This window comes from Martes martes (genome assembly GCF_963455335.1).
Source record: "Martes martes genome assembly, chromosome: 3".
NCBI classification, from domain to species: domain Eukaryota; kingdom Metazoa; phylum Chordata; class Mammalia; order Carnivora; family Mustelidae; genus Martes; species Martes martes.
Window position 1 is genome coordinate 196,114,268 of NC_137890.1, and position 22,618 is coordinate 196,136,885.

Consider the following 22,618-nt stretch of genomic DNA (forward strand, 5'->3'; position numbering starts at 1 on the left):
AAAGGTTAACAATTCGTGATCAAAATTCGCAAGAGTTACATTGCAAAAAACTGTTGGTTTTCAATTGAAAAATTTAAGAAAGTTGTGAATATTGTAGGGTAACTATTAGTTGGGTTAAGAAAAAGTAGATGGCTTCAGCTTTTTAACAGGAAATTTGTGAACCACTCACAAATGAGAAGTCACATACTTATCATTAGAAAAGGTAAATTGCCTATACTTCCCCGTTGAGAACAGAATGTGCAGTGTATAAAAAAAATATTTTTATTCTGAAACCAAAAAAAAATATTTCTATAAAAGCCCCTGGGGATACATCTCATTTCCTTTACGTAAGAATGAGTAAGTGGCATACTTGAATAATATATACCCTTATATCAACATACGTATTCCATCACCAAGCTAAAAGATGAAACATTTTTATTTGAAGGTGGGGAAAATATAAGCTTAAAATATTGAAGTGCAACAGTTTACTATATAGTTTCTAACTTCATTCCAACATAACTTACCAATGTAAACTGGATTCAAAAAAACACAAGGGAAATGTTACTTGCATGCAAAAATCGTTGTTCCAACATGAAACACTAAGTCTATATTTTTGATTAACAAAAACTGCACATCTGTTTAATTTGGCTAACAGAAAGAAAATGCACATCAAAGAAAGACGTTAGTGTATCCTTCCAATAAGCACGTCTATATCAAAGGCACTTCAGCAGAGCAGTAACTCTGTAACCTTTTCCAAGTCATTTCCATTTATGCCACTTTAATGCATCTTTCTGTAGACCAATAAGAAACCTCCGACTCCAGAAACTAACCCTAGGTATTACCCCAAATCTCTCTCTCGTCTATGGATTGGGTAAAACATGGCAAACTTTTGCCTACGTTTTTAAGTTCTTTGGGTTAACACAGAAAGAGTATCATCCAACAGGTTTGGTGTTATAGGAAAAACTGAATTAGAGGAAAAAACCGGCTGAAGTCGACTATCTTGGGGGGGAAAAAGCGGTTGTCTTTCATTGACTATCCATCTGTAATTTGACTACAACTAATATATTAGGCTAATTTTGCTTCTTTCAAATTGTTTATGTGCCTTGGGTCCCTATGTTGTTCCTATGCTGGAGAGAAGAGGATGAGAAATAATCTAGTTTTACTTTCCCCCCGAGAGAAAGGGGGAGCTGCTTCAGACGTTTGCCTTCACGGAAATCTGGAGAAAAATGGGATGAACTGATTTTAATTAACAAAGAGCTTTATTTTTAGGACATATGAATGATAATTTAGAGTTGAAGACAATTACAATTAAAAAAAGCTATTGAATGTGTTCATACTGAATTCTTTGCTATGATGAAAAGAACATGGATGTATTACTTCCAAAACTAGAAAAAAATGTTGCAAATGCTAAAAGTGATTTTAAAAAACCTTTTACTTCTCCATTAAATTGAAACATTTTCTAAAACATCTTTTACAAGTGTCAAGAGAAAAGTATCTGGATATAAACGTAATATTCTGAAGGTATTTTTGAGTCTAGGAGAAACAGAATTTCTTTTCCTGCTTATGAACATTTAAAAAAAGAAATGTTTATTTCCTTTAGTTTCATATATTTTGTTAATAAACTGAAAGCTTCTTATGAACACCTAAATATTTTTAAAATCAAGTTTAAAACGAACATCTAAATATTAATTTTAAAATCAAGTTTAAAATGAATGAATTGTGGGGGACAGAAAAATATCTTAAAGCTGATTTTAGCTTACATGTATCAGTGAGTCTTAAACTAAAGTATGGGGTTTTGGTTTTGTTTAAGATTGCTAAAGTTTTCCTTGACAGCTACAATCATTTCACTCTAGAAGCAGGGAGAAAAGAAAATTTAAAATAAAAATGGAAGTCTCAGAGCATTCATTTTTCAGATTTCTAAATAACAAGTTAACACCTCATCATTTAGTCTGTGAAGTTATATCCCAAAACAACCAAAGAGCTGCTTTTTCCCTCTCTAACAACCAAGTAGCTTCTTGCCTATCTTACACGAGCAAGATTTATTTTGGGGTTGGTACAGTGCACATGCTTTTTATTGCAAAAAGGGAAATATGGTTTGGCCTTTAAATTCTAGAGGAACATCGAGAACATTTATCATTATTTTCACCTACAGGCAGAGGAGAACGTAACAGTCCTATGTCACAAGACTACGATGCCCAATGGTTTCATTTCTAAATGTTTACGGGGCGGGCGTCAGAGCAGAGGCAACGCTTCCGAAGGCGACTTTCGGATACGCAGGTCACTGTTCTCTTGAGAGAGGGCTACACCGGCTGCCTGAGCAGTACTTTCCGATCACTAACGTCTCGAAGCTACTTTACATTCCGAGCTCTCGGATCCTTCAAACTCACGACCCAAAAGGAAACGAAAAGGTCAGAAAAAGCATTTCTTGCTATCTTTCTCTTTCATTAGTGAATTGCCGTTTTACTATTGACTCTGCTTGAGGCACGTCCAGGGACCGTGACTGCTCAGCTCCAGCCACTTCAGAAGGTCAGGCGGCGGTTTACAGGCGGCCAGAACGAACAGCACGAGGCGGCACGCTCGCCACGACCTCGGCGTTAATTCATGGGGATCAGCGGGCGCTCCTCCCGCTTCCTCCAGATACTAGTCTTGCTATCTCTTTTGGCTAGTGGCGGTCTGCCCCTTTTTCTGGTGGGGGACATACTGGCTTCAAAGCCTTCGACAGCGCTTTTCCGTCCCGGAGACTCCTCCCCGGGCTGCTCCAGGATCGCCGCGCTCCCTCCATCCAGGATGTGCCTCAGGGCTGGGTCCTCGGGGGAGCAGACGGTGGTTGCGCTCTCACTGCTGCTCAGGTCTAAGTCTTCTAAGTAAAGGATCTTCGGCGGATGCAGGCTTTTGATGAACGTTTTCTCCCTCTCGAGCCTTCTGCTTGAGTGGTGCTCATTCATGTCCACCCCAGAGTCCAGACTGGTGTCGTTGCTCTGGGCTCTCTTGCCCTTTTTCAGGTCTATGAAGGAATGTCTCACTTGTGCCACGGGCTTCCCATCAAGAGACACGAACCATGCTCTGGGGTGGGGGGAAGGCTTTCCTTTGGACAGCTCCAGGAGCGTCTGCTCCGAAATCCCCTGCAGCTCAGAGGAGAAGGGAGTCATTACAACAGCTTCGTTGAGCGTTCCAGGAACAGAAACGGATTCCAGTAAGCTGTTGGAGTACCGGCTCCAATCCGCCGTCTGGGAGGGCAAGCTCTGCTGACCTTCAAGGGGGACAGTCTCCTCCCTGGCGTCTGGGGGCTGTTCATGAGAATGCACTGGCATTTTGGGCAGTGTCTGTGTGAAGTTCTCTCTACTTACTGGTTCCGTCAACTGACCGTAGACTAACTGTCCCTTTCTCGGCAAAGTAGCTGACTTAGCAGAATGTGACTGCTCTGCAGTGGAGAAGAGGTCAGACGTCTGAAGGATGGCAATGGGCTGACTGTAGATATGCATAAGCTGTTCAGGAATGTGGGAATGTCCATACACCTCCTCATTACCTGTGCGGTATCTCTTTTCTTGTGCATCACCTAGAGACGAAGACAGAGTGCTGTAGGTATGTTTAGCTTGTCTGGACCCTACACTGGGCTCCAAAGACTGCGCTGGGTCTCTTGAGTAGCCGTTCGGACTGGCTGACAGAAATGGAACATCTTCATTGTAGATTTTAAAACTGTCCCGAGTTTTTACCATGGAGACTCTTTCTTCTGCTTCTGCCTTTGCCGGCTCCTTTTTCTGAGGGCTACATGAGGAGTTTCTGGCATTAAATAACTGGGACTTGTCCTCGGCTTTTAATGAAACTTTGACTGAACTGATGTGATTTATGTGGGTTGTTGAAGTTGTCTGGTCTCTCTTGAGGACTTCAAGTTTCGTGATATTTCTTTCTCTTTTCTGCGGAGTACCACACTTATCCCTAGAGTAGAGGAGATGGCAAAAAGTGTTTAAAACTTATGATATAGAAGAGTCATTAAAAAAAAAAAAACCTATCCCATGATATGGTATTAATATATACAATGCTACTGTAGAGTATATCCACTTTTATTTTAATCTACATATTGTAAATATCAACCTATTTATTTTTACAAAGAAACTTTGTAATACCCAGAACACACGACATGATATTATGACAGTTTTCCGTATTTATAAATAATACTTTTCTTACCTGCAATAACAGAGAAGTACAGCAAAGAATCCGATGACAATGACTATTGTTCCTCCCAATATGGCTGTGAGAAACACTGTGTGGTAGGCGCTTATGTCCCTTGAGTCTCCATTTATACCTGAACCTCAATGTGAAACACAGAAAATATATTGTTTTAGATAAAATTTTCAACCATGTCCTATTCCGGGTACGTGCACTCAGAGTAAGGACGGGTACACGGTGGTGTCTGGTTGCCCCTGTCTCGGGGCAGGCTTCCCAGTGGACGGAGCACGTGTTCCCTACCCTTCGGGCTTAGCTGGTTGACTTGTTCTGCTCAGTGAAATGCGGACCCCGTAAACGAGGCTGCATATGGTCCTGCCCTCCTGCTAAGACCCTCTATACATGAACAGTGTACCCCAAAGTGCCGCTCTTCTTCAACCTATGTCCTGGAATGAGACCAAATGTTGCATCGACTCAAGCCGAGCTCAACAGCCAGGACAGCGGCGTCCAGGCCAGGCAGGGAGGAAACCTGCTTCCGGAGACGGTAAGACTGACCCGCGTTGTAGGGCAGCAAAACATTTGTGGAATGAACTAGGAGAGACGATTTCTGTGCCCAGAGGTTTTGGGAAAGAGTGTTGGTAGTAAGACTTACTAGCTATGTTCAATTTAAAAAGACATTTTAAAGATAAAGTCAAAAAAGAATTTGCTGAAGGAAGTAGGTATGAAAGGTTTTTTAGGAAGAATCCAGAAATCGGGGGACGTGAAGAATTCAAAGCTGCCACTCCTTCAGCCTGGCCTCTAGATGAAGACGCCACACAGAGGCACCCGTGGCCACGGCCCTCCTACGCCAGGACACACAGAAACACCGCGGCTGCCTCAGCTTCACCGCAGTGAACGCGGATTAATGCACTCGCATGACCGGCTGGAGGCTACGCCAATACATGCAGCTGGTGTCGAGGTAAACCATGGTCACATCACTGAGACTGCACGGTTCGCAAATGATGCAACGAGGCTCCTGGTCATTATCAACTAGAGTCTAGTATGTATTCAGGACGATAAGGTGGTAAGAGTGGTGAGACAACTGGTTTTCTAGCAAACTCTACCATGAGAAATGTCCAGAATGAGGCTTTTAGCTTCACCCAGGGCACGAGAAAAGATTGAGGATCATGACGTCTTTGGGTCCTTTAACTTTTGCACCATCTAATTTGATAAAACGGAAGTAATAATAATGGTAGTAGTAAAGGTTTTGGAGAATAAGTATTGTGGTTATGCATACAAACTTTGGAGCTAGTGTCCTCAATTAGAATCCTAGTCTATTTCTTTTTTAAGAGAAACTTGTTATTAAAATTTAATTTTCTTTAAATATATCCCTTTCTCCCGGCTCACACATTCTCTGGAGGAACAGAAAACCCCACCCCTGCATGCAGGAGACTCCACGTATAAAGCCTGATATGGCGAGGATGAAGTGTAAAAATACTATTTACAAAAGGGAAGAAGATAGCTGTTGCTACCTTAACTTTCAGACACCCCCACCCCCCATCACTACATGACCCTTTTACTCCTTAAAAAAGTCCATGGGAATTCATTTGAGTGTAGAGGACTCTAGATGTATACCCAAACCCCAACATCACCATTTATTTCTCTGTGACATTCTCATTTATTTCTTGGCCAAGTTTCATGAGTTTGTATCTTAGTTTGTATCTGTCAGATCTCACCTATGAGGGTCGTTACAAGGATTAAAAGTAAACACTTATTAAAGCACTTAGTGTAAGCACATGAGAAGGCGTCAGAAAGTGTTAGCTGTATGACACCTGCTGTTGAGTGAAACTTCAAGGTTATACAAAAACAAGCACCCCAGTACTGGCCACCATTTCCTATATTAATGCTAAGTAATAATAAAGTGCTTATCATATCTGATAGACAATCGAGTATAGCACTGTACAGTACGAAGATTCTTCAAACAGAAAAGAAATAAGAGTAACGGTTCTATCTGCAGATTCTTATCCAGGATCCAGAGCTGGAATGGAGTGAAGTCTGATAACTGAGTGAAATTCAGCTTCAAAGGGTGCATGAATATGCATTTCCACAACAGAATAATGCTAACACTTTTTCACTGCACAGTGAAAAATGATGGAACACACTTCTGGAAATACGAGGTGGATACTGTTGCGTTTCCCCCAAATTTTATATGTACAACAGCAAAAAGTATGCATCTGTGTGTGTGTGCGCGTGCGCACACCCACCTAAAAAGAGAAAGGCAGAGAATTATATTTTCACTTAAATACATTTGAAGATGCATACTTAAAACCAGTCCTAAGTACTTGTTTATTAAACTCTACTATAGCAATCTGTGAAAAATAACTTGATTTTAATTTCTTGCACTTATTTTCCAAGAAACCCTAGAGTTCTATTTGATTTTTTTAAAAAAGAGATTTAGTTTGTTATTAACCAAATTTTAAGTAAAGTAGCTCCAGCATACCAGACACTGGTCCATCAGAGGACCAACCTTGATTTAAAAAAAAATGTGATTTTACTCATCATCTAAAATTTGGGGGGTGGGTGGGTGAAGGGATCATATCCAACTCCTGCAATTTAGAAATAAGAAAACTAATATTAAGATGGTAAGTACCTATTTGGCTCAGCCAGATATTTACTGGCAAAGCCAGAGCTACAGTCAAGCTATCTGTATTTCTAGCACAGTGCTCCTCTGACTGTGATGCTTGCTGGTGGATTTTTAGAGCTATGACCAGAAGCTATCTAATTCAAACTAAATGGGAACCCCACACTTCTGTGTTAGTGCTCTGATTCACACAAAATCTTTTCCAACATATAAGCTAAAACAAAACTTCCGCCTACTCTAGAAAATTACTTGACTTTTGTAATTCATAATATACAAATTGTTTTCAGGTATCTTTTCTCTGTAAAGCACATTTCTCTATAAAACTCAAGTGTTCCTTAGGTTATTTTTATTAGAAATTAAATAGCTTGGATTTAGTTGAGTTGAAGTATTAAATATTAATTGTTCTTTTTCATCAAGATTTCATTACAGTTGCAGATCTAGAATGAACTAAGGTCAGACAGCTGGCAAGACTGCAGGATATTTTGCATCAGGAAGCACAAAAGTGACCACCCTCTGGGCTTTGAATAATCTCGTAAGCACTAAAGTTCAAATAAGAACAGGGAGAACATCCCCCTTGATCATAATGGTTAATGGCTCATATTTCTTCTACTGGAACACTAAATTTTGGTTGGATTGGGGAAAAAAAAAAGGCTTGTTACCTTGCATGGTTTAAAAGTCAAAGGCTGTCAATATAAAACGAGAAAAATGAAACTATTAAAAAAGACACTTGCAGAAAGCACAGAGCCTTCACATTGTTACTAGACGCCACAACCAAGTTGGTGTCGAATGCTGCAGAGAAATGTATGTAAAATGTCAGCCACACCCGCATCGGGGTGTGCAGCGGGACTGTTCCTGACCAGCGCGAAATGAGCCAGCTGCCTCTCGGCCGGGAGCCAAGACCTTCAACGAAGCAGAAGAATTCTCTGACGCAGGATTAAAGATAGAGAAATGACATATGCATTCAACCTTCGCACTCCCCCCAAAACCTCACTACAATGGCGCTGAAATTTTGCCTTGTTTTGTTTTCATAAATCAACCAACCCACAGCTTAAAGGAGACCAGGAGAACAAGACAAAGGAGCGAGAAGATGCGGGAAGCTGGAAAGCTGACTTAGCAAAGCTGGCCACAGGGAAAGCCAAGAAGCCGTCGGTACCCGGGAGCACCCACAAGGCCCATGAAGTGGCAACAGGCCCGTGGTGTAACCGGTCTACACGACCACAGGTTAGAAGACTTCAGTAAGACTTAAGGGATCAAACATGCAATGTTTGAGTATTTTGAGATTTCTACAACCCAAGATGCAGGTGTGATTTCCCTACTATGAATCATAGATAGTCTGATAGCATGTTAAATCTAGGAAAAATAAAATACCCATTTGTCCTAGAACATGAATACATCATTACTAGTGGACAAGTCCTAGTTTTTGTCCACCTTCAGCTCCTCTGTCAGGCCAACCTTCATTTGGGATATCACGTGTATTATCTTTGACATAGTCTGGGGACACTATTTTTCAACAGCCCTTGCCCCAGGAGTGTGCTCTCGACCCAAGTCTGGGCCAACCAAATTCTTCATCCCTAGAATGAAGGAATGGTGTGAGGAAAAGACTGCAAAATTCAGGGTCAGCCATACAGGCAGCAGCAATCGTGCCAAGACCATCAAACAGGCCTGCTCTTGGGGTTCCCTAGGATTTCTGCCTTTTAGAATCTAGTTCTTTAGCCTTTCCTGGGACCCTGTGAACTCCCTATATTCCGATACACTCTACGGACGATCCAAGATCTGACCCTGTCGCTCACCACCCAAGGCTCTAACTGATGTGGTGGAATTTATTCTTGAAAAGTAAGCACTTGATTTGAACAAACTTTATACCTCACAGATTCATCAGACCTCATAGCCATAAAGGAACTTATAGTTCATTGAGCTTAATCTTTTCACATGAAAAATATTAAAGTTGAGATCAAGAGACTAGAAGCTTTTTCTAGCATTATACAGTCGGTAAGTGGCAATGTTTAGAATAAAGTCAAGACCTAGCAATACCAATTCCACTTTCACTATCTGGATTTTTTTCAAGTTACTTTTATTTTTACAATACCTCTAGTTCCTGGAAGTGGAGCTGCTATCCAGTAGCCCAAATGTGGTGCATCATATGTCCAAATTAAGTGATTATTATATGCCTTGACTATCCCCCCGCCATGATTTATCCAAGCACCTAAAAAGGCAAGTAAAAAATACCAGTTAGTTTATGTCTTTAATGCTGATGGGAATTTGCTGATAGACATGTAGAGAATACTTTGCAGGACTCTTTCAAAGATTATGAAAACTCTGGCAATATATTATCAGGGATAACATGTATTAGATCATGATATAGTTCACAGTGGGGTGCCTGGGGAGCTCAGTCAGTTGAGCGTCCGACTCTTGGTTTCGGCTCAGGATATGATCTCAGGCTGGTGAGATCAAGCCCCACGCCGGGCTCTGCACTCAGTGTGGCGTCTACTTGGGATTCTCTCTCTCCCCCCATTTGCATGTGTCCTCTCTCTTCCTAAATAAAGAAGAAAATCTTTAAAATATATCTATAGCGCGTATTACAGTAGTATATGCAATAGAAAGCACACACATTTAGGGAAATCATCACTCCAAATAATGTTTAAATTGTGCGTACTGAGATATGTGAAGGACGTGAATAGTGAAATCCAAATTTATCAATAGGTGGTTATTTGCCACCTGTTCTGGGATTCTGATTAAATACTTATGTATGTTTTATGGCCTTATTAATTTTTTTTTATTAAATACCGTTTTGGTCTATTACTGTTGGCATGGCTCTTTTAGAACCAGATCTTTAAGAATATTTTTAAAATGCTATCTGATCTGGGGCACCAGGGTGACTAGGTCAGATAAGCTTCCTTCTCTTGATCTCAGCTCAGGTCTTGATCTCAGGGTTGTGAGTTCAAGCCCTGTACTGGGCCAGTGTGGAGCCTACTTAAAAAAGGAAAAATAAATAAAATGCTATCTGATCTATAAAATGCCATCCATAAAACAAATAATTCAGTAAAGCTCTTTTTATGAAGATCTTTTGTAAAGTTGAGTATAACAGAGCTTTTTATAAATTCAGTGTATATTTGTACTTGGTTTGTTAATCCACTGTAATGATAGACTACAACATCTAAAAGTTTTTTTTTTGTTGTTTTTTGTTTTTTTTAGATTTTATTTATTTTTTGACAGAGAGATGGACTGTGTGTGCACAAGTAGGCAGAGCAGCAGGCAGAGGGAGAGGGAGAAGCAGGCTCTTCACTGAGCAGGGAGCCCGATGTGGGGTTTGACCCCAGGACCTTGGGATCATGACCTGAGCCAGAGGCAGCCGTGTAATGAACTAAGCCACCCAGGCGCCCCTAAAACAGTGTTTTTAATAAGGTAGACCAACTTGATGGAAATGGATCAACTTACTATTTTTTAAATAGTCACATTAAAATTAGGCTTTACTTATCTGATATATGAATTTAAAAGTTTTGTTACTGGAAGGCATGTTAGAGACAAAGGCCTTTGTTGGGATGAACAATCAGAAATCAGAACTCAACACAGATATCCTTTGAAATGTTTTAAAACAATGCTTTTTTCAACAAAGTAGGGAATCCAGGCCCAAATAAGTGATTTGTTCAAAAGTCCACAGCTTTTCAATGGACTAGACTCCAGGGCTTAGCGCTTTCGATCCAATGATTACAACAGACTGGATTTGGTCTCCGTCCCCGTCCTGGCAGAGTTTCTAGGGTCTTTGCAGTTTCCTATGTGATAAAAGGGGGAAAGAGTGCTTCTTGTTGTTCCTGACAACCCACCTTCAACCACCCCTGACTTTATGTTAATGAGGTGATATTCTGGAAAGTCCCGTGGAGGGCTGGTTGCCCGGAAAACCCACGCTGTGGTCAGAGGGTTGGAACTTTGAGCTCCGCCGTGAACACCCCTTCAGAGCGGGAAGACGGGCTGAAGAGAAAGCTCCGCCACCGCTGGGCAATGACTACGCACCACGCCTGCACCACGAAACGTCCCTGAACTACAGGGTTCAGAAGGAAAGGTGGCAAACACATCGAGGTGGTGGGAGGGTGATGCACCTAGAGGGGAGGACACCCTTTAGAATAAACTGATAATCCAGTACGTAAACTTTTCTCCTGTGAGCCCCCCCGGTTAACGTCTAATGAAAAGAAAGATTTCTCCGGAGTAGCAGCTGCACAAGCTCCTGGGGAGATGGTCGTGGGGATCTCCAGCGCACAGCCGGCTGGTCGGAAGCACGGATGACACACTGGACTTGCCCTTGGCCTCTGAGGTGGGGGCCGGGGGGCAGTCTTACGGGACAGGGTCCCGACCTGTGGGATCTGATGCTCATTCCAGGTAGACAGTGTCTAAATTGAATAGAATTTTAGGACACCCAGCTGGTAGAGAACTGCTTAGTGTGAGGAAAACAACCCGCCCCCATCCCCAACACCCGGAGCCCGGAAGTGAAGTAGTGAGTGTAGAACTGCACGGAGACAGACTTCTCTCCCTTACAACTATCGTGTCTACTTATGTAGTTTCCCCTTTTTCTTAAAAACATGTATATATTATTGTTTATTTTTTATGGTGACATTTATTTTGTTGTTGTTTTGTTTTGCCTAACTACCCTTCCAATTACAGCGAAATCTTATTTTAAGTCTCCTTTGAAGGTTGATGGCTCCCTATTTTCAATCCACATGATTAGTCTGGGGCTCAAACATAGAACCCTAAGCCTAAAAATATCCGTACTTTTTTTTTTTAATAAATATGTACATTCTATTTGCAGACCACAAATATTGGTTCTGAAACAGGCACGAAAACTCCATTCTACAATTGCAGTTAATCCAAGAGCTTGTGCAATTGGTACTAGGAAAAAAAAAAAATCTTTCTTTTCATTAGACTTTAGGCATAAAGTCTGAGCACCTACACCCTTCTTGCCACTCTGAAGGTAAATTTTACCACACAACGGTGTTAACGCAGGAAAACGGATGAGAGAAATCCTGTGAAACTGTCCAGGCTCTGTATCCCGACTCACACAAAACAATTATGGATCCTATCCCTTCTTTTGTTTTGTTTGTTTTGCAACTTAAAAGACTCCCATCGTATTTATATAGAAACACAAGAACAAAACCAAGGGAGGCAGAGGAGGAAAACATGCGTCTATTTAGGAGGCTAAACTCAGGGACCAAAATTGGTATCTGAGTTTTCTGTTTTGGGATTTTTTTGGAAAGTAATCACTCTATATCTTAATAACACAATGTTATTTATTTTTATGAAATAAACATACATTTCTAAATTGCCTTAATCAACCTTTTAAATACAAGTTCATATTGCTCATCAAAACAAAAGTCTATAAGAGTAGAAATAATTTTTTAAAAATGTATTTCTACTTTTCTATTCAAGATCTTGGGGGATATAAAAAAGGCACTGGAGGGGCACCTTGCTGGCTTAGTCAGTAGAGCACAGGATCCTTTTTTTCCCCTTTTCTTGAGAGAGAGAGAGAGACCGTGAGGTGGAGGGAGGGAGAAGCAGACTCCCTGCCGAGCTGGGAGCCCCACCTGGGACTCGATGCTGAGCCCACTGAGCCACCAGGCGCCGAAGCACATGCCTCTTGATTTTGGGCTTGTGAGTTTAAGCTCCATGTTGGGCATAGAGTTTAAAAAAAAAAAAGAAGGGCAAGGGAATGTGAATAAATAATGCTATTTTTAAAATGTAACATATTTGCATCATTTTCCCTACATTTGTATTATACTAATCGCAGTGGGGCCAATTTTAGTCATTTTAAAGTGCTTATAACAGTAACACTACTGAAGTGTTCCACTTTAGTAATGTGCTCTACTAAAGATAAAACATTCAAATATAAATGATATATTTTAATGTTTTAAACAAGACAACTTAATTATTCTGTAGTAAACATAAAAAATTGCCAATTATACCTCAGTAAAGCTAAAAAAAATTTAATAGTAATTTAGAAAACATTTTTTCTAAGATCAAACGTTCAAAAGGAACATATTCAAAATATTTTCACGAAGCTCGCATACCTGTGCTCATATCAAATGTCCAGGCAGGTATATGATCCCCTGCACTTAGATCACTCGCATGTAGAAGGGGGAGAGAAACGTGAACAGAACCATCCACTTGTAATTCTCTCCCTCCAGAATATATTTTCACACATATTGCGGCAAGAGGAGTCAATTCAACGCTTTCAAAACCTAAAAAAGACAGTTCATTAAAATCATATGTAAAATACAGGTTGTAGTTACAAATTAATAAAATAGGGGACTAAAATATTTAATTCCTTTATTCACCTAGAGTTATAAATGTTAATATCAAATAGATACTGGATCGTCATTAAAGAATTTAAAATATAAACACAGGTTATACTTATATAACTTGACAAATCACTATGAGCCTAGAGATCTAATTCTTCCAGAGTTATGTGATTTTAAGGTCACTGGAATCTAATTCAGTGTTTTAAAAACCTATGAAACAAGAACACAAATACATCTCACTAGTATCCTACCCAAATAAAGGTTCTATCATACCACAACATCAATGCAGATATGGGTCTAAAACTTGGTCTCTCTTGCTCCCAAAACCATCTGTTTCAAGTACTAGGACAACAGAGTTGGTTATACTCCTGAAAATCACCTTGTGTAAAAAACATCCTGACTCAAATGCAAATTTTTTTTTAACATTTTATTTATTTATTTGACAGAGATCACAAGTAGGCAGAGAGGCAGGCAGAGAGAGCGGGAAGCAGGCTCCCCGCCGAGCAGAGAGCCCGATGCGGGGCTCGATCCCAGGACCCTGAGATCATGACCTGAGCCAAAGGCAGAGGCTTAACCCACTGAGCCACCCAGGCGCCCCTCAAAATGCAAATTTTGATAGGTTTGACAAACATGAAAGAAAATCAGCAATATTGTTAGCTGATAAAGGTAATAAGCTTTAATATACATTTGACTAATAACATAATTGAAAGAATATAAACTTAGACTAAATATTAGTATTAAAATATTACTTATATTTCAAAGCTTGAAAAGTAGGGAAAGGAGATGAAGAGAATTGGTTATAGTGCTTTGCCTCAGGTTTTAAAGTATGATTATACATATAATTTATAACGTGCCTTAAATATGAGGAGCTACCCACAGTTCTCTATCACGGAGGGGAAAAGAGTAGAAAATGCATTTGTTTTCTTTTTTAAATATTAGCAATGCCAAAGTAATAATAGACACCAGCACAGGTATAATGGATAAAGTAATATGGTTAAACACGTCACAACTTAATGTAAATTTTCTATAAATAATTTGATAATTCTAGATTTCCCAAGTACATTTACTAATACATTAGGAAGAGTTGACTAAGGTATATTCATTACATATTATTTGCTCTTCATGGATAAACTTGAACCTTCAGCTTAAAAGCTAGAGTTTTGTTCATTCATTTAACAAACATTTATAACAGGGCCCCAGGAGCACCACACACTCATCTTGTCCCAGAGATGCGGTGGGTGGGTGCATGATCTCCTACACTGGCTTGCAATATTTTTTTCACCATCCTCATTACTATCAAAAAGGCTTTTTTGCATTTCTTTGCCCATTGTCATTCCTGCCCCCCCACTGGAATGTAAGTGTGCAGTAGAAGATACCTTACCAGGGCTTTGAAGAAAATCTGGAAAGACAATGTAAGTGCAAGGTCATAAAAGCTGCCTCTCTGGGGAGGGGATGTGCGAGCTGGGGCCCGATGCTAAGGGGCCATCCATGCAAAGACCAGAAGGCGAAAAGCCCCCAAACCGGAAGTGATCTTGGTATGTGCAAGAATGGAAGAAGGCTGACGGGCGGAGAGGTCGAAATAGCAGAAGGCCTCTGAGTCCGTGGAGAGGAATTCTCATTATCCCTTCTACTACACCTGGTGTATATCTTCAGTTATCAGACAGAGCAACTATTGGCTTAATGAAAAACTTCCATTAAATGTAAGAGAATTAGCCTTTGTAAACTTCCTAAAACACTAAGCATACGATGAGCAAAATAATGCCATACATATTTTACAGACTAGTTAGACTAGCTACACTAGTCAAAATCCAATGTAAGCCCAAAGAAATTACCATGTAATCTGTTAGTAATTATAATCTTTTATCAAACTATTTGATAAAACCCACTGGCTTTCTGAGGTGACTGCTTGTAACTCCGTCCCCGCCCCCCAGTTCTATGCAGTCAGTGGCTTCACATACTAAATGCAGGTGAAGCTGATGAGATCAGCACCCCCACCACCACTTGGGATAAGGCCGATTCAAAGAAGGAAAAGAGAATCGTACAGGGACAAGGACTAAAAGACAATGAGAAGGAGGCAACTTTAAAAAACACTTCCATACTCCTAGAACCCTAGAACTAAGCAATCCAATAAAGTAGCCACCAGCAACACGTGGCAACTTAAAGTTAAAGGAAATTAGAGTAGTTCTCCGGTGCACTAGTCATACGTCAGGAGTGTAACAGGCACACGCAGCTAGCAGCTACCATGTTGGATAGAGCAGAAGAACCTTTCCATTCGACAGCGCTGCTCTAGAACTAAAATGTTAGCAGCATTCTCAGGACAACTGAAACATTAAGTGCATAATCTCAAAAGCAGGTGGTAGAGGAAGGCTGGAGGGGAGCGTACACGGTGTCTCCTTCTCACTGAACCTGGTGAGTCTCATCCACAAACACTCTCCAGTGCAACACGAGCTTCGTCTGTGAAATGGGAGACTGCTATCACTCTTGCAAATGTTTTTATTTTGAGCAGCCTCTAACTCGCATCTGAAAAACTCTGGCAGGTGTCTTAGATTGGCTTCTTCAAGAAGCCGACGCTAAGGTAACAGTTTGGAAGAAGTACCCGTCGCTGAGGAGACGGAGGAGTACAGAGAAGGAGGAAGGGAGCCAAAAGAGGATACACTAAGGAACAGCTATGTGCTCTCTCGGTCGAGAGCTTGCCCTTGTGACGGCCACCCCAGCTGGCTGGACTAGGGGATGCCCTTAGGCAGAGCCACAGGCGTGCACGGTAGGAAACACAGGCCTGTACGAGAACCGTGAGGGTCATCTTGCTGGAGTAGTACTACAGCAGGCAAGAAAAAACAAAGAACAAAAACATCTAAATGTCTATTACTCTAATTTCTGGTTGTTCCCCCAAATGAAGTGGACCAAAATCTGACACAATGGAAGTCATCAGAAATACAGATTGTCAGAGGTGATTTTTAAAAAGTCGTGAGTCGGTTATATGTTGCAGTAAGTGGCAGAACTGGTGGCACAAATGTGGAGGTACAGAGGAAAGAGATTTTTAGGGGGGTTATTCATGGCTGTATTAAATAAAATGCAAAATTCCATCGTCCTCTTACCTTTTAGGTCACGACAGACATGCATACATATATGCTGCGGAATCTGGGATACAGCTGACCCTTGAGCGACACGGGGCACGAGAACAGAGCAGGCCCATTTATATGGACTGTTTTTGATAAATACAGTACTACAAATGTATTTTCTCTTATGATTTTCTTAACAGTTTCCTTTCTCTAGCTTATTGTAAGAATCCAGTACATAACACATATACAAAATATGTTTTAACGGACTGTTACTGGTAAGGCTTCTGGCCAACACTAAGCTCTTAGTAGTTAAGTTTTTGGAGAATCAAAAGTTATACAAGTTTTCTTTTTTTTTGTAACTTTTTTTTTTAAACAGTATACAAGTTTTAACGTAGGGGAGGGGACAATCCCTGCATTGTTCAAAGGTCAACAGAATATATTTTTAAAATATTTATTTATAATTTTACTCACAGGAAATACCAAGTATATTTGATAAGAAAAACTTCTAATTGCTTACTCTAATCTATAAACTTTATGTCTAACAATTATTGATAATTAATTTGATAAGATTGGATAGAAGGTCAAATTATAAAATATGTGTAAGCTTAAATCAAATTTTTGCTTTTAAATATATTTCTTAACTTGCAAAGTTATAGAAAATATGACTATGTAAAAATTAGATAATACCTGATTTATGGAGAGTAATTCCAGTTGTATAGAGGAAGTTGTCCACCTTCAAAAACTGCTGTAGAACTGTGAGATAGCCTGTCACATTGCTAACGTGATGGTTGTTGGGTAGCTGAATTAAGGCTTTTGAAAACTGAACACTTGGCTGAGATTTGGCATCTGGAAAAGGGAAACCTCATTAACAAACAGACAAAACAAATGCACATTAAGCAGAGCCTCATCCCTCAGGACACTTTAACATCTCATAATAATTATTTTAAATCCAAAACTGAAATAAATAAGAAATCTCAATTTCTTTAGATCACACAAGGCACCTGGACCCTAGAAACTACTGCTTGATTCTTCTCTCCAGAATTTCTTCACCCCTTTTTTGGGTTTCACTCCAGGGAACCACATACCATTTTAGTCCATACAGTTCACTTGGGTTTCATTTCTGTAATACAAGTAGAGGTAATGGTGCATGCCAAAGTGGGCTGGAGCCGATCAAAATGTTAGGCATTCAGTTCATAAATGTCATCTCATGTCAATAACTTTGAACGGACTAGTCTTTAATATAACTTAGGGAGTGAGAACTCAGAATATTGATACTTCTGTAATTAATGCATTTTTAACAATCCAAGGGTCAACTCTTAAATCATTAAAACTTATCAAAAACATCAACTATTGCTTTGACTTTAAGGCCACTGATAAAGACAGAAGCAATCAGTTAAATTATTAGAATTTTGAAAGTACCAGTTTCTAAATAGTTACATGACAGTACATGATAAATGAAATGTAATATAGTTCTCAAAATCAGTGTATAGTTTACGTATGAAGCTAGAAAAATAATACCTGGAAATATGGGAAATAAAAACAACACATTTGTTATATTCTTATTTGGTTAAATCATTAAATGTAATAGTTAATCACTTACATGATGAACTCTGATCACTTAATAGATACTATCTACACCTTTCTTTTTAAAAATATGTGTTGTGAATTTCACAGTAACAGAGGCTAATTGAGACATGAAAACTGAATGCAATACCTGACCCTAAAATGGAGTGAGAAAAAAAAATGTGTCAGTGGACAAGATGGGAATTTGGAAGGTAAGTTACCCTATCAAAATAATTTTGCTGAACTGTGCCATGGCCATTTAATATCCCTATTCTTAGGAATTGCATGCTTAAGAGTTTAGAGGTAAAAGGCCTTGACACTTGTAACGTACATTCAAATGGGTCAGGGAAAAAAACAAAAAACAAAAAAACAAACAAAAACAAAAGGCAAACCCAGAGTACAATTACACAGAGTAAAGCACATGGAACAGTGTCATCAGTAGAGTAACCTGAGTAGAAGGTATACAGCAGTTACTTGTTTCGTATTCTTCCAACTTTTCTATATTTTGAAATTATTTCTGAATTGGAAGTTATTTCCAAATACAAAGTTAAAAACTTAAAAAAAAAATATGTGCCTTTATTATGTTGAAGCCCCAAATTTCTTACAGTTGAAAACATGCACACTAAGTAAAATGTCTGGCTGAGCTTCTCTAGGGTTTTGTACATTCCTGAAGTTTCCAATTTCTCCCGCAAACCTAACACATTTTTGTTGTACAAACCATATACCTTTCTGATCAAATCCTGGAAGAAAAGATAAACACTTTCTGGACGTTGAGAAGTGGGGATGCGTATTCTCCAAGGAAGGATTTAACACCTGCGGCAACATCCATTCCTTCCTCATTAGCCCTATCAATGGCTCAATTCTTAGGGAAATGAGGCAGTAAAAGGAAGTGATCAGAGACCTCAAGAGAGCTCCGGGTTCTCACGGAGATGCACCAAGACATAGCCAGTATTTTCCAGACAAATAAGCGTGCATTGCCACTTGGTAAAATGCAAAGAGCAGCACAGGGACACGTTCGCGCTAATCCATTTCACACATGGTTCGTTCTCGTGGTTGGTAGAGTGAAACCGAACCAGACCTAAAATAAGGCTTCTTGTGGGATGTGCAGGTGGGGAAATCCCATCTGCTGAGGAAAGAACTTACCTGGTCTCAGGCCCCTCCCTGCTCACAAATCAGAGAATCCTAAAGTTTTCCCAATTTCACTAACCCGTGTAAAAGCCCAGAGAGAGACACGATTTGGAAAGAGGCTGAGACTCTCTGCAGCATTTCCAGGAGTCGGATGTTCCTATGCGGGCGGGGGTGTGAAAATGGTAAAGAAGGATTCCCACTCCACAAACCCGTCCTGCAGCCGGACAGCGACCTAAGAAGCAGTTCAGATCCACTTAGAGCGAATCATTCCTGAGCAATGCAGGGTTTTTTCCAAGTGATAACCAACCCTGATTCACTAGTGAAGTACAATTACCTAATTAAAGTGATTGTTTTTACTTACGAGCTGAGAAGCGTTGTACTTACCAGCTAATTTTCCAGTAATTAAAACAGTGTCTTCAAATAGCCATATATTTGCTTGGCTTTGCGGGAACAGCGAAAGTGTAACTGATGAATATACTGTGAAATACAGCACAATTACAATATTTTACTAAATGTGGGGGGAAACTAGGTAAATATTGTCTGTTCCAGCAGTCCCTAAAAAGTGGAGGTGGGGGGGGTGGGGAAACTGTGGAAACAAGAAAAAATAAATGTAAAGAATGATGGACGGAGAAAATAGAGGATACAATAAAGTGAGGGAAAAAAGGTCCGGCGTCACTTTTATTTTGCTAATCCTATTTCCAATAGTTTGTACCAAAGTGACCACTGATGTTCTCTAACCCCAGATATATACGGTCAGGTTAAATGCTTGAATAACCCTGAAAATCCTCTGCTATTTTCTCTATATAATGGTTACTTGTTATTTCTTTCTGATGATTTAAAAAATCCTGGCTCCACCACGCAAGGTTCTCTGAGCGAGACCACATCCACTGCTCGTTTGCCTCCCAGACTCCCTGCGTCAGGGCACGACGCTCCTCACCGCAAGGCATGGTTTGCCAGACTCTGAGCTGGCGGAGCAGGAAACAGCTGAACACGTAATGGAACAAATGATCCGCAGGCAACTACGGGCAGTGATGCAGGAGGGGGCCAGGTCTGCCTGCGAGCGCAGACACCCTCAGCAACTGATGGGACACGTGCAGAGGACCTGAAAGGTAACCACATTATTTCAAGATCCGGAGAAGCAGGAACAAAAAACAGTTTTATAAGCAGGAACAGACTCACTATAAGTGAGTTCTCATTTGAAAGCTCTCCCCTACCCAGTATCAATATTTGAAGTTAACAGAAATAACATAATATCCCCAAATCAGTTAGGATAAAACAGATTTGCATGGGAATACTTTTCATGTTTTAAGATATTTCCAAGAGCTGTAAAGGGAATAGAGAAAAAGGATAAAACACAAAAAAGTATGAATGGATATAAAGGGAAATATACCTTCTTCCTACAACAGGAAAAGACTACCCGATGAAAGTGTAATTTCAATTCAGAATACATTAATAGACTAATTAATGGCTTTATTAAATCGGAGAAATTGTTAGGGGAGTAGCTTGGACCTTGAGATGATCTAATTCGGGCACTAGTCTTCCAGTCACAGGTAGCGTAAAATGGGGGCAGCCCTGACAACCTAAGGTTATAAAACCTGAGGAGAATCTTCCGGACTTCAGTAAATCTTACATGTAGACTTCCTTTCACTGACAGAATGTTTCTCGTTATAAAAGGGATTAACAGCCGCTCTGGCAAAGTGGAGAAATGAAGAAGAAAGTGATGGTCATCACAATCCCAGCACAGAGACAGTAACTATTAATATTTCAGTATAATCTTCCTGGATTTTTTCCTGTGATTTTCTTAAAAACAGTACAATACTGTATATCGAATATTTTTTTTTAAGATTTTATTTATTTATTTGACAGAGAAAGATCACAAGTAGGCAGAGAGGCAGGCAGAGAGAGAGGAGGAAGCAGGCTCCCCGCTGAGCAGAGAGCACAATGCGGGGCTCGATCCCAGGATCCCTGGGATCATGACCTGAGCTGAAGGCAGAGGCTTTAACCCACTGAGCCACCCAGGCGCCCCTGTATACGGAATATTTTTACCCTGCTTTTTTCACTTAAGGTAACATCACCAGCATTTCTGTCCCTCAGTAGAAACTTTTTCTAACATTTTCAAGGTCACATACTTTCTTTCTTGAAGTATCAAGACTTACTGAATCACTATACTAATATATACTTAGACTGTTTTCACTTTCCCCATTATTGCAAAAAATAATACTTGAATCAACACCCTTGTGTATGAATACCTGCCAGCTTCAGTTACTTGTCTCTGTTTTCAGGGCAGATTCTGAGCACTGGAATACCGGGCAAAGTTTATGGAGGTTCTGACAACTTTGGACACACACATTTCAGTTGTTTTGCTGACGTCAACCCCCCCAGCCGTGTCTGAGAATGCTCATCATACCTCACTTTGTCAACACTGAGAAGGCCCTTTTCCCAAACTCTTCTAGGGTGAAGAATCTAAGAAGTGTGAGTGTCTTTGGTGTACAAGTCTGAGACTATTAGTAAGATAAAACATTTTGTCATATTTTGTGACAAATCATTAGTTCTTCTCATTTTGAAAATTGCCAGGTCATAATTTTATCCACTTATCTTATTTAGCCAGGGCCTTGGTATTTTCTAACTAATTTATATGAATTACTAGCATATTAAGAATATTCCTCCTAGGGGCACCTGGGTGGCTCCGTCAGTTAAGCGTCCGATTCTTGGTTTTGGCTCAGGTCACGATCGCAGGGTTGTGAGATCGAATCCCGCGTTGGGCTCTGTGCTCAATACAGAGTCTGCTTGAGAGTCTCTGCCCCTCCCTCTGCCCCTCCCCCTCCTTGTGCTCTCTCTCTCGCTCACGCTCTCAAATCTTTAAAAAATATATTACTTCTTATTGTCTCATATTTTTCTATTTCTTGGATATATGGCATATAATTTATTAGCTTCAGTTGTACAACATAATGATTCAATATCTGTATATACTGCAAAATGATGACCACAATGAGTTAACATCCACCACCATACACAGTTATATCTTTCCCTGTGATAAGAACTTTGAAGATCTGCTCTCTTAGCAACTTTCAAATATGCAATACAGTATTATTAACTATAGTCACCATGCTATATGGTACCTTTTTAAAAAATAATGAAATCTACTTTTTATGACCTCTTTCATTACTTTTAATTTTAAGCAGACCATCCTAATTAAAAAGAAAATCAGATAGTTTTTTTTTAAAAGTTTCTTCTATTTAATAGGATTTGATTTTCCACATTTGAACTCTATGAGCAATGTATTTGGAATATGAATCCAAATTCACTTATTCCAGATAGTTAACCAAAACGTCCTAACACTACTTACTGAGTATTCAGCCTTGTCTCACTGATTTATAATGGTACATTATCACAGATTATATTTTCTTATGCATGCTAGTGCCTGATTTGTACCACAGTATCAGAGAGTTTTAATTGTGTAGGTACATAATGTTTTAGTTATTTGAAATGGCAAATTGCCTCCAATAAATATTCTTTTAAAATGATTTCCAGGTATTTTTATACATTTATTCTCTGAGGATCATTCTTCCAATTTTTTTTAAGATTTTATTTATTTATTTGACAGAGAGACAGAGATCACAAGTAGGCAGAGAGGCAGGCAGAGAGAGAGGAGGAAGCAGGCTCCCCACTGAGCAGAGAGCCCGATGCGGGGCTCGATCCCAGGACCCTGGGATCATGACCTGAGCCGAAGGCAGAGGCTCAACCCACTGAGCCACCCAGGTGCCCCTTTTCTTATTGTATTAAATCTGTAAATCAGGAAGAACTGAAATCTTTACAATATT

General features: G+C 39.9%; 1 protein-coding gene across 1 annotated transcript in view; it reads right to left on the minus strand.

Annotated features, from left to right (window-relative positions):
• Positions 1–2,573: 2,573 nt before the first annotated feature.
• The window catches only part of FAM171B (family with sequence similarity 171 member B), a gene marked incomplete at its 3' end in the record, with an annotated part of 60,538 nt that continues 40,493 nt past the window's right edge, over positions 2,574–22,618 (minus strand). The window contains exons 3-8 of the mRNA XM_080799273.1: positions 19,182–19,274; positions 16,794–16,952; positions 12,817–12,987; positions 8,850–8,966; positions 4,165–4,288; positions 2,574–3,915 (exon numbers count right to left, since the gene is read on the minus strand). Coding sequence (XP_080655399.1) covers positions 2,574–3,915; positions 4,165–4,288; positions 8,850–8,966; positions 12,817–12,987; positions 16,794–16,952; positions 19,182–19,274 — 2,006 coding nt within the window. The remainder of the gene's footprint in view (positions 3,916–4,164; positions 4,289–8,849; positions 8,967–12,816; positions 12,988–16,793; positions 16,953–19,181; positions 19,275–22,618) is intronic.